The 15505-nt window shown below is 38.7% G+C and overlaps 1 protein-coding gene across 1 annotated transcript; it reads left to right on the top strand.

Annotated features, from left to right (window-relative positions):
• Window positions 1-7047: 7047 nt before the first annotated feature.
• On the top strand, window positions 7048-11283 carry LOC142624630 (translocase of chloroplast 159, chloroplastic-like). The gene has a single exon (XM_075798283.1). It carries the CDS (start codon window positions 7253-7255, stop codon window positions 11096-11098), a length of 3846 nt encoding a protein of 1281 aa, XP_075654398.1. The 5' UTR covers window positions 7048-7252; the 3' UTR covers window positions 11099-11283.
• Window positions 11284-15505: the final 4222 nt, after the last annotated feature.

Raw genomic sequence — 15505 nt, 5'->3', positions numbered from 1 at the left:
TCAAATCCACTACAAAACTTATGGTTCAATTAAAAAATGGCGAATCTGCTCACTTAGGATCTGTTTGCATGGGCCTGGCGCAACCCAACCAACGCAAGTTTTAAATTATTTGTATGGAACCAAAGGAATAAATGCGCAAATATATAAATTTTCAGTCGAAATCAATGGAAATATATAAAATTTTGAATTGATTTCGGTCTAAACCAAAGTCCTGAAAGTTTAAAAGCTCAAGCTTCTTCACTCAACTTGAACAACCAGATTGGGGGAGAGAGATTGAGAGATGATTGAAAAAAATACTAAAAAAAAAAAAGCTGGAAGCTTCTTCACCCAACTTGAACAACCAGATTGGCGGAGAGAGATTGAGAGATGATTGAGGAAAATACTAAAATAAAAGGTCAAAGCTTCTTCACCCAACTCAAACAACCAGACTGAATATTGAGCTATGGTTGAGGAAAATACTAAAAAATTGAATATTGAATATCGATTATTGATAATAGCTCTATTATTATCAGATCAAGAGGGATTGAATCTCAAATCTCTTATTCAATTATCAGATATTTTATTAGTGGAAAATTATTAGGTACTCCCGGAATACCATAAATGCGTACTCCCTCCTCTCACATGAATGGTGGACTCCACCATGAATTTAATTAGTGTGACCCACCATTTATGTGAGAGGAGGGAGTGCGCATTTATGGTACTCCGGGAGTACACAATAATTTTCTTTTATTAGTTGAGCTAACTGAAACCCACAATTAATAGAGATTTTAAATACTAAAAAAAAAAAAACATTTTTGTAGATTTTTTAGTAGGGCTATTCAAGGATGGCAATTTTTTCCCGCCCCGCTTGACCCGCCCCTCCCAGTGCGGGTTTTTCGCGCCCCACATAGGTGATGGGGTGGGGATGGGGCGAGATTTTAGACCCGCACCACAGGGCAGGGCGGGGCGGGGCGAGGTGGGGTGGGTTTACACTTTTTAGACCCACCCCGCCCCACCCCGCATTAATAAGGATTAAGTTGTAATTTTTTCATACTCTAAAATCCTACTATTTAAACAAAAATATCATCAGCTTATTTTATTCTACCTAACGTAGTTCTACCTCTCTTTTCTCTCAAGCAAAGTTGGAAATAAGGTACCAATTTTAACTCTTTTTTTTTGTCTTTTTATTCATGATTCATATGTCTTTCTCAACTTACTTTTCATCATTAACATAATATGAGATTTTTGTGTCATACTATGAGATTTTTGTTGTGACATTGTCTTATTAAATATTTAGATAATATTATTTAGTTTTTGCTAAAAATTAGTTTGATTTGATAGGATAAATTTATTTATATTTATAATTTTAAGTATATTTTTAACATTGAAACATGTCATTTTATTTGAAAAAATGATAATAATTATAGGGAAAATTAACAAGAAATAAAGTTTTACGATGTAGGGCGGGGCTTCGCAGGTCTTCGCGAGGCCTTAAGGGGCGGAGACGAGGTAAGAAATTTTCCCCGTCATGCGGGGCGTGGCGGGGATCGGGTAAGAAAAATCTATACGGGGCGGGGGCGAAGATCTCATCCTTTGGCCCCGCCCCGCCCCATTGCCATCCCTAGGGCTATTTACTATTTATTTGATTTTCATAAACAATTTTTTGATAAATATCACGAACAATTTTGTTAAATTTTGTTAAGTAGCCGAGTGTCTGAGATTATTTTTGTTTACAATAGGATTTTTGCACCAATTTCTATTCTTATTAAATGATTTATTCAAGATAATCCATTAAATGATTTCCCAAAATAATCAATTCTGTATATAGCTATGTTTGGTTTATGTTGAGGTTATTTCGTCAAATAATTAGCCACCTAATTTCAACCTGCTCTTATTTAAAATAAAAATTCAACGTGCTCCATCTTGTTAGTTGGGTTCATGAGCAAAGATCAAAATAAAGTCACCAACCTGCTCTTATCTAAAATAAAAATTCAACATGTTCCATCTTGTTTGTTGGGTTCACGAATAGAGATTATAATAAAGTCATTGTGACAGGTACTCATTTCATGCATTATATCTAATATCTATACGTATGTACTTCTCACTAATTGTGTGTGCGCTATACAATTGTGTGAAACTTACATGTTATGAGAAGGAGGATAGATATTCATAAGATACATCCTCTTTTGCCGCGCACTACTACTCCAAATATTTCGAACCCAAATTCCAGGACATGGAACCCAATGATCATGCTTAGTGAAGACTGAAGAGACTCTAGCTCTCCTTTTGACTGTGTTTATGTTTAATATATATGTACAATCAAGAAAAGGTCGGCATTTTTTTATTCACTAGAGAGGAACGTTGCAAATCCGGGTATGATTTTCAAAATCTCAGCCGTGAATCCGCTCGTTTTTACAGCGGGTAGTTCCAATGGTACGGATCCTTGCACGCCAAAGGAAAAGGAAGCCATTACCCGTGATGATCAGACACTAGAGGAAGGTGATGAAGTTATGTGCACCGAGGGGAGTGCTAAGGACTCGGTGGCCATAGCTTCCTTGAAGATCTCCAATGTTGTCCTCAAAAAAATTGATCCTAAGCTCAGAGCATCTAAGGCCATAGCTCAGGGTAAGTACGAAGCAAGCAGTGACCAAGTTGTGGCTTTAGTGAATCACAAGGCTGTCTCTGACGTCTCCCCAAACTCATGTCAGCATGAGGAATCTTTTGGTTTGCAGGTTGATGGCAGAGGTGAGTTCCCTACCTCTATCTGATTTCTTTCTATCCCCTCCCTCTATTTTAGTTATGAATATTGTTATATGGAATTGTCGGGGTGCTTTAAGCCCCTCGTTTCAAAGTTTTGTCCATAATTTAGTTCAGATGCACTCCCCTGCTATTATGATCATCACAGAAACCAAGATTAGTGGCCAGAGAGCTAAAGATATCACTGATCGGCTTCATTTTGATGGGGCTATTCATGCTAATAACATTGGATTCGCTAGTGGTTTGTGGGTTCAATGGGACTCAACTCAAGTGGAAATCTCTGAGCTATCTTCATCCGAGCAAGAGATTCATACTTTGGTGCGAGACATTTCTTCCAAATGCTCTTGGTTAATGTCTGCTATTTATGTTAGTCCCAGATACGTAGAAAGATGATTGTTGTAGGAAAATATGGCTCAAGTTGCTGAGCTCCATGCCTTGCCTTGGATTATTGCTGGGGACTTCAATGAGGTGCTTACCAGAGAGGATAAATTTGGGGGTCGGCCAATTAACATCTCCAGAGCAATCAAGTTTCAAGAATGCCTTAATAATTGCTAGATGCTTGATATGGGTTTCTCTGGTCCTCGTTTCACTTGGTCAAATCGGCAACCCTTAACTTATCTCATCCAATAAAGAATTGATAGGGTTTTTGTAAACATTGACTGGAATGTGCTTTATCCAGAAGCCAGTGTTCAACATTTGGAACGTTCTCACTCCGATCATTGCCCCATTGTCCTATCAGTACATCGCAATCAGTGAAATTCCTTCCCTAGGCCTTTCAGGTTCCAACTAATGTGGTTAGCGCGTCCCCCCTTCTCGGACCTGGTTAGGGAGACTTGGACAAGGCCCTCCAACCTTCCCGGTGCAGTCACTTCTTTTATTGCTCGTGCCAAAATTTGGAATAGGGATCACTTTGGTAACATCTTCCATAGGAAGCGTTGTATTTGTGCTAGACTTAAGGGAGTGCAATCGGCATTAGGAATTAATCCTAATAATTTTCTCATTGATCTAGAAAAGGCCCTGTTAGATGAATTATCTGCTGTTGCTTCTTTGGAAGCTGATTTTTGGAGTATGAAGTCACAAATCTCATGGGTAGTCGACGGAGATAGAAATACTGCCTTCTTTCACAATTCCACTCTGATCCGCCGCATGAGAAATCGTATTACTAGCTTGAAAGACCGCATGGGTAATTGGCTGAATGGGGATTATGAGATTGCAAACTTTATTAGGCAAGGTTTTCTTGAGCTATTTACTACCTCTCAATGTTTCACTTATCGACAGGTTTGGCAGCCACCCTTTTGGAGGTGTACTTTACAAGCTAATGACATTTTGAAATTGGAGCTTCCAGTCACAGATGCGGAAATTCTTGCTGCTCTTTAGTATTTTAAACCATACAAGGCTCCCGGTCCTGATGGGCTACATGCAGGTTTTTTCCAGCATTTTTGGATGGTAGTGGGTAATTCAGTTAAGGAGGAAATCCAGAATGTTTTCACCACGGGAAAAATTCCTGAGTACCTTAATAGAACTTTGATTACTCATATCCCCAAATGTAATTGCCCAGAATCTCTGAATAATTATCGTCCCATCGGGTTGTGTAATACGGTGTATAAGGTCATAACCAAGCTTATTGTGGGTCGCATCCGACTATTGTTGGACAATCTAGTCTCTTCGCTCCAAATGGCTTTTGTTCCAAAGAGGAAGGGGGTTGATAATGCTATTATAGTGCAGGAGTTGGTCCATACCATGTCTAAAAAGAAAGGTAGAGAAGGATTAATGGCAATAAAATTTGATCTGGAGAAAGCCTACGATCGCCTCGAATGGAGCTTTATTCGAGACACACTGGCTCTTTTCAAGTTTCCCAGTCATCTTATATCTATCATTATGAGCTGCGTCTCTTCCTCATCCATTTCAATCCTCTTCAATGGTGGGGCGTTAGACCCATTCCATCCTTCAAGGGGGATAAGACAAGGTGACCCTCTCTCTCCATACCTCTTCATATTGTGTATGGAGGTTTTAAGAGCCCTTATTTCAGAAAAATGCGAGGCTAAGCTTTGGGATCTAGTTCAGGCTTCTAGAGGTGGTTTGGCCTTTTCTTACTTATTTTTTGCAAACGACCTAGTTCTATTTGCTAAGGCTGATGTTAAAAACTGTCGAGCTGTGAGGGACGTTTTAGACACCTTTTGTGAGCTCTCTGGCCAAAAGGTAAATGCAGATAAATCCCGTGTGTATTTCTTCCCAAATATGTCTCAGTATCATAGGGAGGAGTTGTGTCACATTTTGGATTTTCGATCCACCCCATCCTTAGGGAAATACCTTGGCTTTCCCATAAAACACACGATGATTCCTCAAGATTTTGGTTTCGTAATTGAGCGTGTTCAAAGTCGCCTAGCAGGGTGGAAGACTTATCTTCTTTCCTTTGCCGGGAGACTTGTGTTAACCCAAGCTACATTATCCACCATCCCAAATTATGTCATGCAAATGTGCTGCCCTCCCTGCAAAAGTAACCCAGACAGTGGATAGACTATGTCGTAATTTTATTTGGGGCACTACGGAAACTAAGAAGAAACTCCACCTGATCAGCCGGAAAAAGATAACCAAACCCAAAGCCAATGATGGTCTCGGCCTTCAATCAGCCAAGGAAAGGAATTATACTCTTCTTGCCAAGCTAAATTGGCGTTTTCACCAAGAAAAGGACGCCCCTTGGGCTAGAGTGCTATCTCACAAATACATCACTCGTAGGAGGCGGCCTCCAAATAAGTTCAGATCTTGTTCTCCCACTTGGACAGTAATCAAGAGAGGTGAGCCTATTTTTAACAAGGGTATAAAATGGACAGCGGGGAAAGATAGCAGTTTATCCTTTTGGCATGATAAGTGGTTGAGTGATGGTACCGTTAGAAGCCTCATTGAAGGTCCTTTGCATAGAAATGGGGAGACCTTGCTTATTAGGGATGTTATGCGGCATAACTCTTGGAACTTGGGTAATATTTCTTTTTCCTTTCCATGTTCCCTAAGGTAGAGAATCAAAGCAACTCCTATCCCAATTGCAGCAGCAAGTGTTGATCATATTTTACAGTGTTCTTCGCCTGATGGGGAGTTTGATTTGAAGGAGGCTTATAAGCTAGCTTGTGTAGTTCAGGATTCCCAGTTGTATGAGTCTTTTATGGGTAATTGGGTGTGGAAAACTATTACTCTACCCAAGATCAAGTGCTTCCTTTGGCAGTGCATTCATAAAAGTATTCCTGCTAGAGAAGTGCTCGGCGTAAGGGGACTTGCTGTTCCCATCTCTTGTCCTCTATGCAACGCGAAGGTTGAATCAATTATTCACATTTTACGTGACTGCCTTCTTGCCAAATAATTTTTGGAATTACTTTCCTATACCGATCCACTCTAGCACATTCTATGGGACTAATCTATTGGATTGGCTTTGAATAAATTGTACCAATTATCAGGTGGCTTTATCTGGTATATCTTCCCTTTTGGTGTGTGGTGCCTCTGGCTTAGACGCAACAGAGTGATTTTTAGAGATGGAACACTCCAAAAATCTTTAAAGGAGGAAACTCTAGCCAAAGCTTTTGAATTTGCATTCCTCGGCTTGAATGAGAAGCTCCAACGCACGCTAGTGGTCATTCAGCTTTTGTAGTTTTTACTATAAAATGGACTATTTATATTATCAATAAATTAAATTAAAAAAAATTATCAATAAATTGTGAATAGAATTTGATACCTTATATTCTTATCTATCAACTTGCACAATTCAATATCAAGTCTATATGAACATATTTTTATACATGTATATATATAAATAAAACATATAATATTATATATATGCTAAAATTGAGTTTCATATTTATAACTTGTTTACAAACACATTATTATATTTGAGTTTGGTTCGTTTAATAGTCAAACTTAAACTTGAACTTAAACTTAATTTGTTTGCTAACTAACAAATATAAATAAACTTTTTATTGAGTTAAAGCTTACCCCGAACATTTTATAAACAACTCGATTAATTTAGAACTTTATAGCATTGATGTGACAAGTATAATACTAATTAACACGTCAATTTGAAAGATTTTTTTAATAATAAAATCGATAATAACTTGAATCCTTCGCATTGGAATAACTTAAACATTTTTCATATTATTTTTTTGAAGATAAAACAAAAACATGAAATATAATACGTGTAATCCTACAATATTGCCAAGCCATATGAATTTCCAACCAAGAAAGTTTCAGCCTTATCAGTTATCTGTCCCACGCAAGGCCATATAGTCCACTCCGGTCATGTGTGGCTAAACTCTCCACACCAAATCCAACCCCAACCGAACAGTCCAACTCAAGTTCTCAACCCCACTTCCAAGTTATAGTCTAGCACCCAAAAAAAAAAAAAAACCCTAAAAGACAAAAAAGTTATACACAACATTGTTTGAACTTCTATTGCTTTGGCTTCTGTGTGTGTGCGTGTTCCTTTTTGGGTTATGGAAAACAGAACCGCTGGGAACTGAAAAACTCAAAAGCTATGGACTCAAAGGTTTATGTCCCTCTCTCTACAAAACAAGCGGTCCCAGTACCACGTAATCGTGCCTTTTCCAGCTCGTCTTCACTTTCAACAGGTTCTCAATCTCTCCCTATCCGAGCACCCCCTACCCTTGATTCTGATTCTGATTCTGAATCCATTGGTCCCAACAAAACTTTAAGTCTCAGTAGTAGTACTAGTAGTGCTGGTTACAATGGGTATGAATCTGAGGAACAATTTTTAACTGGGGAGGAGTTTGAGTCTGCTTCAGAGAGGCCATCGGTGGCAGACCCAGATGAGGAAACTCTAGAAAAGAGTGAAAGTTTTGATTTTTCTGGACCTTTTGTGAGAGACTCAAATGGGAAAAGCTTAGAAAGTAGTATAGAATATGAGGGAGAGAGTGATGAAATTGTTGAGCCAGTTTTGGTTGATAACCGGGTTATGCCTAAAGCCAGGTTGTCTATGGATGATGATGATGATGATGATATTGATGTTGAGGAGGAGGAGGAGATGTTGAGCGCAGTCGATGAAGATGGTGGGGTTTCAGGTCCAGTGAGGGTTCCAAGTATTGAGGAATTAGAGAAGTTTGATAGTGCACTTAGAATTAAGGCTTTGGGTGTTGAAGAGGATGAGTTGGTGGAGTGGAGGGATTCTTTTACTTCTAAACAATCTGAGCCTTTAATAGAAATGAAGGTCGTGGAAGGTGCGGTTTTGGATGGATTTGTTGGGGTGCAAAATGGGGTTCTTGGTGTTGGAGAAGAGAAGGCATTGGTTGTGGAGGAGCCTGGTGAGGCTTCTGTATTGGCTGAAGTGATTGAAGATAAGGGTCCTAATGTCACTGAGGCGGCTTATGTTGAAACTTTGATGCCGAATGGGGAAGATGTAATGGAGAAAAATCTGAGGCTGGATGTGGATTTTAAGTTTTATGGTGAAAAAATGGCGAATGGGGAAGATGTTATGGAGAAAAATCTGAGGCTGGATGAGGATGTTAAGTTTTATGGTGAAGAAATGGAGAATGGGGAAGATGTTATGGTGAAAAATCTGAGGCTGGATGAGGATGTTAAATTTTATGGTGAAAAAATGGAGAATGGGGAAGATGTTATAGAGAAAAATCGGAGGTTGGATGAGGATGTTAAGTATTATGGTGAAGAAAAAGGAGTTGAAAATGAAGGTCTTGAATTAAATGGCGCAAATGAAGGGGAGCAAGAAATTGTGGGACTAAGTGAGAATGGTGCTGAAGAATCCAGTGGAATGGTGGAAGAAACTTCTATTACGGTTAATGAAACTGACATAGTAAGCTCAGATACTGAAGATTGTATTGATTCCACACAGTTAGAGAAACAGATAGCTGTAGCAAACGATTTTGCTGAGACCAAGGAATGTAATCTCCTAGAGTCAAATTTTTCTAAAAGGGAAGTTGATGCTAGTGGAAGTTTTACTTTGTATGAAGGAAGTGACAATGAGAATGGAATGGACTTGGATGAAGAAGTGGACTCAGATAGGGAGGGTGAAAGAAATCAACTGTTTAATTCTGCTGCATTGGAGGCTCTTCTGAAAGCAGTATCTGGTGCTGGCTCAGAGGAGAGTCCTGCTGGTTTAGGTTCCTCGTTCCATTCTCTACGACCTGCTCCAAATCCAAATCGCCTCGATGTTTTTTCTTCAGACCTTCGAGTTGAGGATGAATCTGAGGACAGCCTAAGTGAAGAGGAAAAGAGACAAATTGGGAAGATACAATTCGTAAGAGTGAAATTCTTGAGGCTTGTACGAAGGCTAGGCATTTCTCCTGAAGATACCGGAGTTTCAAAAGTTTTATATAGGTTGGCCCCTGTTGCAGGCAGGCACTTTAGTCAGACTTGCGGCCTTGAATTAGCAGCAAAGAGGTTGGCTATGCAACTTGAAGCCAAGGGGAAAGATGATCTAGACTTCTCATTAAATATTTTGGTTCTTGGCAAAACTGGTGTGGGGAAAAGTGCAACTATTAATTCCATTTTTGGTATGGAAAAGGCCATGATTGGTGCGTTTGAACCTGTCACAACAACTGTGAAAGAGATTGTTGGAACAATAGGTGGTGTCAAGATAAGATTCCTTGACACACCGGGGCTTAGGTCTTCTGTGATGGAACAATCTATCAACCGGAAAATATTAGCATCTGTAAAGAAGTTTTTGAAGAAGTTCCCTCCAGATATTGTCCTCTACGTTGATCGTTTAGACACTCGAACTGAAAATCTCAATGATTTGCCATTGTTAAGGTTGGTAACTAGTTCTCTCAGTGCGTCAATATGGGTAAATGCTGTTATCGCTTTGACCCATGCTGCTTCTGCTCCCCCAGATGGACCGTTGGGATCACCTCTAAGCTATGACAATTTTGTCTCTCGCCGATCCTATGTTATTCAGCAGTCTATCAGTGAAGCAGTTGGTGATATGCGCCTGATGCAACCAAGTCTCATGCATCCAGTGTCCCTAGTTGAGAACCATCCATTGTGTCAGACAAACAGCTATGGAGAAAGAGTGCTTCCCGGTGGACTTGTTTGGAGACCCCACTTATTACTTATGCTTTACTCAATAAAGATCTTATCTCAAGCAATTCCTTTATTAACACCTCAGAAATATGTTGATAACAGAAAGCTTTTTGGGTTTGGGGTACGGTCCCCACCTCTAACCTACTTCTTGGCTTCTCTCCTGCAGTCACACGCCCATCCAAAACTCTCTGGTGATCAAGGAGGTGATAGTGATACTGTTGCCTCAGATATTGGGATTTTATCAGATTCTGAGGAAGAAGAAGAGGATGAGTATGACCAACTTCCACCATTTAGACCTCTGAAGAAATCTCAGATTGCCAAACTCAGCAAGGAGCAAAGAAAAGCTTATTTTGAGGAGTATGATTATCGTGTGAAGCTCCTTCAAAAGAAACAGTTGAAAAGGATGAGAGAGATGAAGAAGAAAGGCAAAGATGGTGGCAATGATTATGCTCGAATGGAGAAAGAAGTGGACCAGGAGGATACGAGTCCAGCGGATGTGCCAGTTCCTTTACCTGACATGGCCCTCCCACATTCCTTTGACGGGGATAATCCTACATTCAGATATCGTCATTTGGAGCCCACATCTCAGTTTCTTGTGAGGGCAATTCCAGGCACGCATGGCTGGGACCATGATTTTGGGTATGATGCTTTAATGCTTGAAAGGAGTCTTGCTATTTCTGGTAGATTTCCTGCTGATTTTGAAGTTCAAATAATGAAGGATAAAAAACAGTTTAGCATGTACTTAAATTCCTTAGTTGCCATGAAGCATGGGGAGAATGGATCAACCATGGCAGGGTTCAATATTCAAACTGTTGGAGGGCAGCTTGCTTACATCCTAAGAGGAGAAACCAAAGTAAAAAATTCCAATATAAATAAAGCAACTGCTGGAGTAACTCTTACTTTCTTAGATGGAAATGTGGCCACTGGACTCAAGATTGAGGATCAGATTGCTATTGGAAAGCGCTTGGTTTTGGCAGGAAGTACTGGAGTTGTCAGATCTCAAGGTGAAACAGCTTATGGAGCAAACTTGGAAGTGCGCCTCAAGGAGGTGGATTTCCCTATAGGGCAGGACCAATCCACCTTAGGTCTTTCTCTAGTGAGACAGAGAGGCGACATGTCTCTCATGGCCAATCTACAGTCCCAGTTCTCCATTGGACGGGGTTCTCAAATGGCAATACTCGTTGGATTGAATGACAAGCAAAGTGGGCAGATCACTGTCAGGATAAGCAGCTCGGAGCAACTCCAAATTGCACTCTTTGGCATCCTTCCAATTGCAGTCTCCATCTTTAGGAGCATTTGTCCTGGGTTTGGTGCAAAAAACTCAACATAGTACTTGGTGCTGTTTTCCTTTTAATGGGATCTGTATTTGGAAAAAAAAGTTCTATGAATTGGGCAGCCACCTTGATTCTGTTCTTATCTTTACCATGCTACATACAACATATTAGCTTTGATGCTGTAATCTTGCAAATTTTGAGGTACCCTTTAATCTCACTAGTAAGGTTCCACTAGTGTCAATAATTGCTTTTCTCCCCAACTAATTCCTTAAGGTTGTTTTAAATGTTGTAACAAATTTCAAAGTAGATACAATTAAAGAAAAAGAAATTTAATAAATTTGTAAACAGGCTTCTACCTTGCCAGGTTGGTTCGGTTTGGTTGAAGATATAACTGAAAGTAGCTAGCCAAAGTCAATGATTTGATAACTGAAAAGCCATCCTTTAGCTTTTAGTGAGGTGATTTGAGTATAAATTGCAACATATCAAACACTGTTGGCCCGATTGAACTTTCTTGAGATTGACCAAGTAAAGAATAGTTGGATCGCTTGGAGCCGAAGAGTTCAAAAATGTGATTCTAGAGTCCTTTTGCGATCCTGTTAACACCTCATACACATTTGCCTGAGTTTTAATTCCTCCAATCTGGCTGTTAGAGTAGCCAAAAAATATAGTCATGTAACAGATCTAATCGTCTAATGCTATCTTTAAATAACATACAACCCACAGAAGAATGTCCTTTTACCATCATCATCAATATCCTTGTGATGCACCAGTTGCTTGATGAAATGCAACAGAGAGACTCTGGCAAAGCAAGGAGATGGCAAATCCTTTCACATGGTTGATCTGCCAATGACAACATTTGGATGAGAGGGAACTCATTGGTCAAGGAGCCTGAAATTCAGAAAATATGGGATGACAATGACAATGAGGTCTTTCAAGAGGTTGTTGAAAGAAATAATGGGTGAGGTTATATAATTCTGAGAATGTATTAGCTGACTATAGTTATTTTGTCTGGGAAATTTTATTCTTCATGATGGCTCACCAAATGCCAATGGGGCATGCTCTAATTAAGACTTTGAAGGATATAATCAATCGTTATAAGGTACTTTTTTCTCTATATTGAACATCCGATATGTTCCCTTATATTTATTTTATATTCACTTTGAAAACATTAATTCTAGACATGCACAAACACATTGAAAGCCTCTACTTATATATGATAATGCACTTGCATTATCACAACTCACAACAACAACAACAACAACAAAAGGAACTAAATCTTACAACAACTTGAACTGTACAGATTATGCAGGCCAAAATATGCTGGGGTTTGGGTTTTGACAAAGCTCCCTTGCTAAGAAAATTTGGGGGCTAGTTGCTTAGCCTAGTCGTCACATGAGTACAGTTCTTAAACAGAAGTATTTTAAACATTGCACTACTTTGAGTGTAGAGTACCGATAGGTCTTCTTAGGCTTGGGGGGTATCCTCTGGTGTATAGAGAATCAAGGTAACGGTTAACACAGGCTAAGTGGAGACTTGGGGATGGTACTAACATTCCAATTGACCACTTTGTTTGGCCTAGTTTCAGAGCTCAGAACAGGGGTATAGAGGCTAAGCAGCTCACCCTTGTGGCTGGTCTGATGGACAAAACCTCTGGTAGATGGAATCAGCGGCTAGTCTTATCCTTATATGACAACTCGTGGCAAACTCTATTCTGCCGCAGCCTTTCTCAATGTTTGGACAGTAGAATTGAATTATCTGGTCTTACACTTAAGTCAGGTTCTTATGAGGTTAGGACGGGCTTTAGGCAGCTTACTAACAATCAGCTCATGAGTTAGATTCCATTGTTTGGGATAGATTGTGGAAACTCAAAATCCGGTACAAGATTATAGTTTTGCTTTGGATAATCTTGGTCAATGCATTGCCTGTGAGAAATGAGCTCACCAGGAGGGGCACTACTCACTGCTGTCCTCAGTGCATGACTGGTGAGGATACTCTCTTATCATGTTTTCATCACATATCCTTTGGCTCAGGCTGTAGCTTGGTCCTGAATTAACAACCCAAATAAATAATTTCAATTTGGTTAATAACTCATTCTAGCAATCTGCTGAAAGGTAATGCGTTGATGATTTTGTTTTTAAATCTTTATAGCAACCATCTGGAAGCCATGGAAGGTGATATGGTTTTAGCAACTAATGTTCTAATGTAAAGTCATTATATGTCATCTTTTTGTAGGCAGGGGATTGTTGCAGCAACTGAGGCTCAAGCTCAAAATCCAAATAAGCTTGTTTACAATAGGTTCTCACTTTAAAGACTGTTGGGTGGCAGATGCTTATACAAGCGGATGCATGTAAAATTGTGGAGTGGTACTCAAAGATGGTGCAGGCAGAAATATCCTAGCTGGTTGCTGACTCTAAGATTGGCATTATTCTTGATTTTTAGGGAAGCATTAATTTAGGCTGGGAAGGCTCTGACTCTGTGCTCCTGTTGACTAATTGTACTAAGGGATGCAACTGCTATGTGGGATTAGAAGGTGTAGCTGGATGTTAGAACCTGTGTTGGCTGACATTAGTAGAGTCCTGCAAACGCAGTCCTGTTAACAATGCTGGTTTAGATCCATCAATAATACATTGAAAGCGAGGGGTACCCCCTAACAATGAACAGGAGACTGAGAGTTTTTGTTTCAAATATCCACATGATATTTCACCCTCTTCAAAGTTATATATTGTTGGTAATAGGAAGAGTAAAACGTTAAAATTGTTTGAAATATTCACTACATGTATTATGGCCATTAAATCCAACATCTTGCTTATGTATGGCAATATTTTTTTATTAATCTTTTTTCACATATTCAAAACAATCTAACGTTATTGAAGTGAGAAAATCTAGTACTACAACTTATCTCTTAACTTTTTTGCCACAATTGTTATGTAGTAGAGTGTGAGTGGTGAGAGGAAAAATGATGGGTCTATGTGTAAATAATAGACAACCACGCACAGTCTGACACATTAGAGTTGTGAAAAAAAATTGTGGAATAATGTGTGGTCTTATTGAAGTAGTCATGACAGAAATTATTATTTGATAATACTATGCTTCCTTGACAATGTTTGACCAAATAAATATTTGAAATAGCTGATAAAACAGATATGCATTTTAAGAATCACTTATCATTTATTTATTAATGATGATGAGCTTTTAGATAGGTAAACAAGATTTATCGGAATGAATTTATACTGTCCATGAGCAAAGTGGCATGCATTACCTTATATTTGCACAAATGGGTTTGGTTCAAAAACTCCATCTTGAGTTCTCTTGGTCCCTTTCCCCAAAGGAAAAAAAAAAAAAAAAATCTCTTGGTCCGTATTGGTTATTATTTTCCATCTCAATTGATGCACTTCAGCAGAACGTATATCTACAGACAATAATTCTATCCCTATATCTTTGCAATTTATGTTTATTGTTTTCAATTTCTTATATGCGCTTAATGTTATTTTAAAAACCTGATGAAGCCGGAATAAGATTATCAAAATACTCATAGTTAACCCTTCCCAATTTTCAAACCTCCCAAAGAGGCAAAAACCCAGGATATGATTTCATGTATAACAGGTGGTTATATTTAAGAGATTCTCCCAAATTTTTTTGATGAAAATTTAGAGGTCTCAATAAATATCAGACGTTCACCATGAAATTGAGCTTTCCACTTCAAATCAAGAGGTTTCTGTCTGAATCTTATACAAGTATGAGAAGAGCATTACATACGTATGATACTTGCCCTTCGATTCTATGATCAAAACAGTTCAGAAATCTTAATATTTCTTCTAATTTAGAATGATTATATGATCAAAAAGTTTTGATTCACAAAAACAAATTCCACAATGTGAACGTATTGTTTACTTTTTGGGGCTACTTAAAAAAGTTAAATGGAAAAGTATACATGGATTCAGTTGAAATGGTTTGAAGGTTTTTTCAATCTAACTTGACCTTGTTAGATCGAGAGATTCACACCAACCTTATACAATCCATTATATGTATAGAAATCAACTCAACCCAACCCAACTCACATGAGTTGGGTTTTATTGGATTGAATTGGCGAGTTAAACATTTGTGCTTCCATATTTTCTAAAAATATTGGATTTTCATAAACTATTTAATATATATATTATTTTCAATAAATTATTATAATTCAAATTTCCAAAATCATGAAAATTAACTCTCAAGCTACCAAAATAAAACTAATATAAATGATAAATTGGGTTGATTTAGATGAATTGCAAAACCTATCAATCTGATGCTTAAAATAAAATTACAACCTAACCCAACAATCCACAAAAACCAACCCAAGGTGTCGGGTTGGTTTTGGATTGATTGGGTTGGATGTTTATTAAATGCACGTGGTTCGGGCTAAGTAGCGGGTCGGGCTGAAAATTGCCGCCCTTTAAAATAGCGAAAACAAAAATAAAGGCCAA

Source organism: Castanea sativa, chromosome 2 (assembly GCF_040712315.1).
Source record: "Castanea sativa cultivar Marrone di Chiusa Pesio chromosome 2, ASM4071231v1".
NCBI classification, from domain to species: Eukaryota; Viridiplantae; Streptophyta; class Magnoliopsida; order Fagales; family Fagaceae; genus Castanea; species Castanea sativa.
The sequence above is the reverse complement of the archived record's forward strand: the minus strand, read 5'-3'. Positions and strand labels throughout refer to the sequence as shown.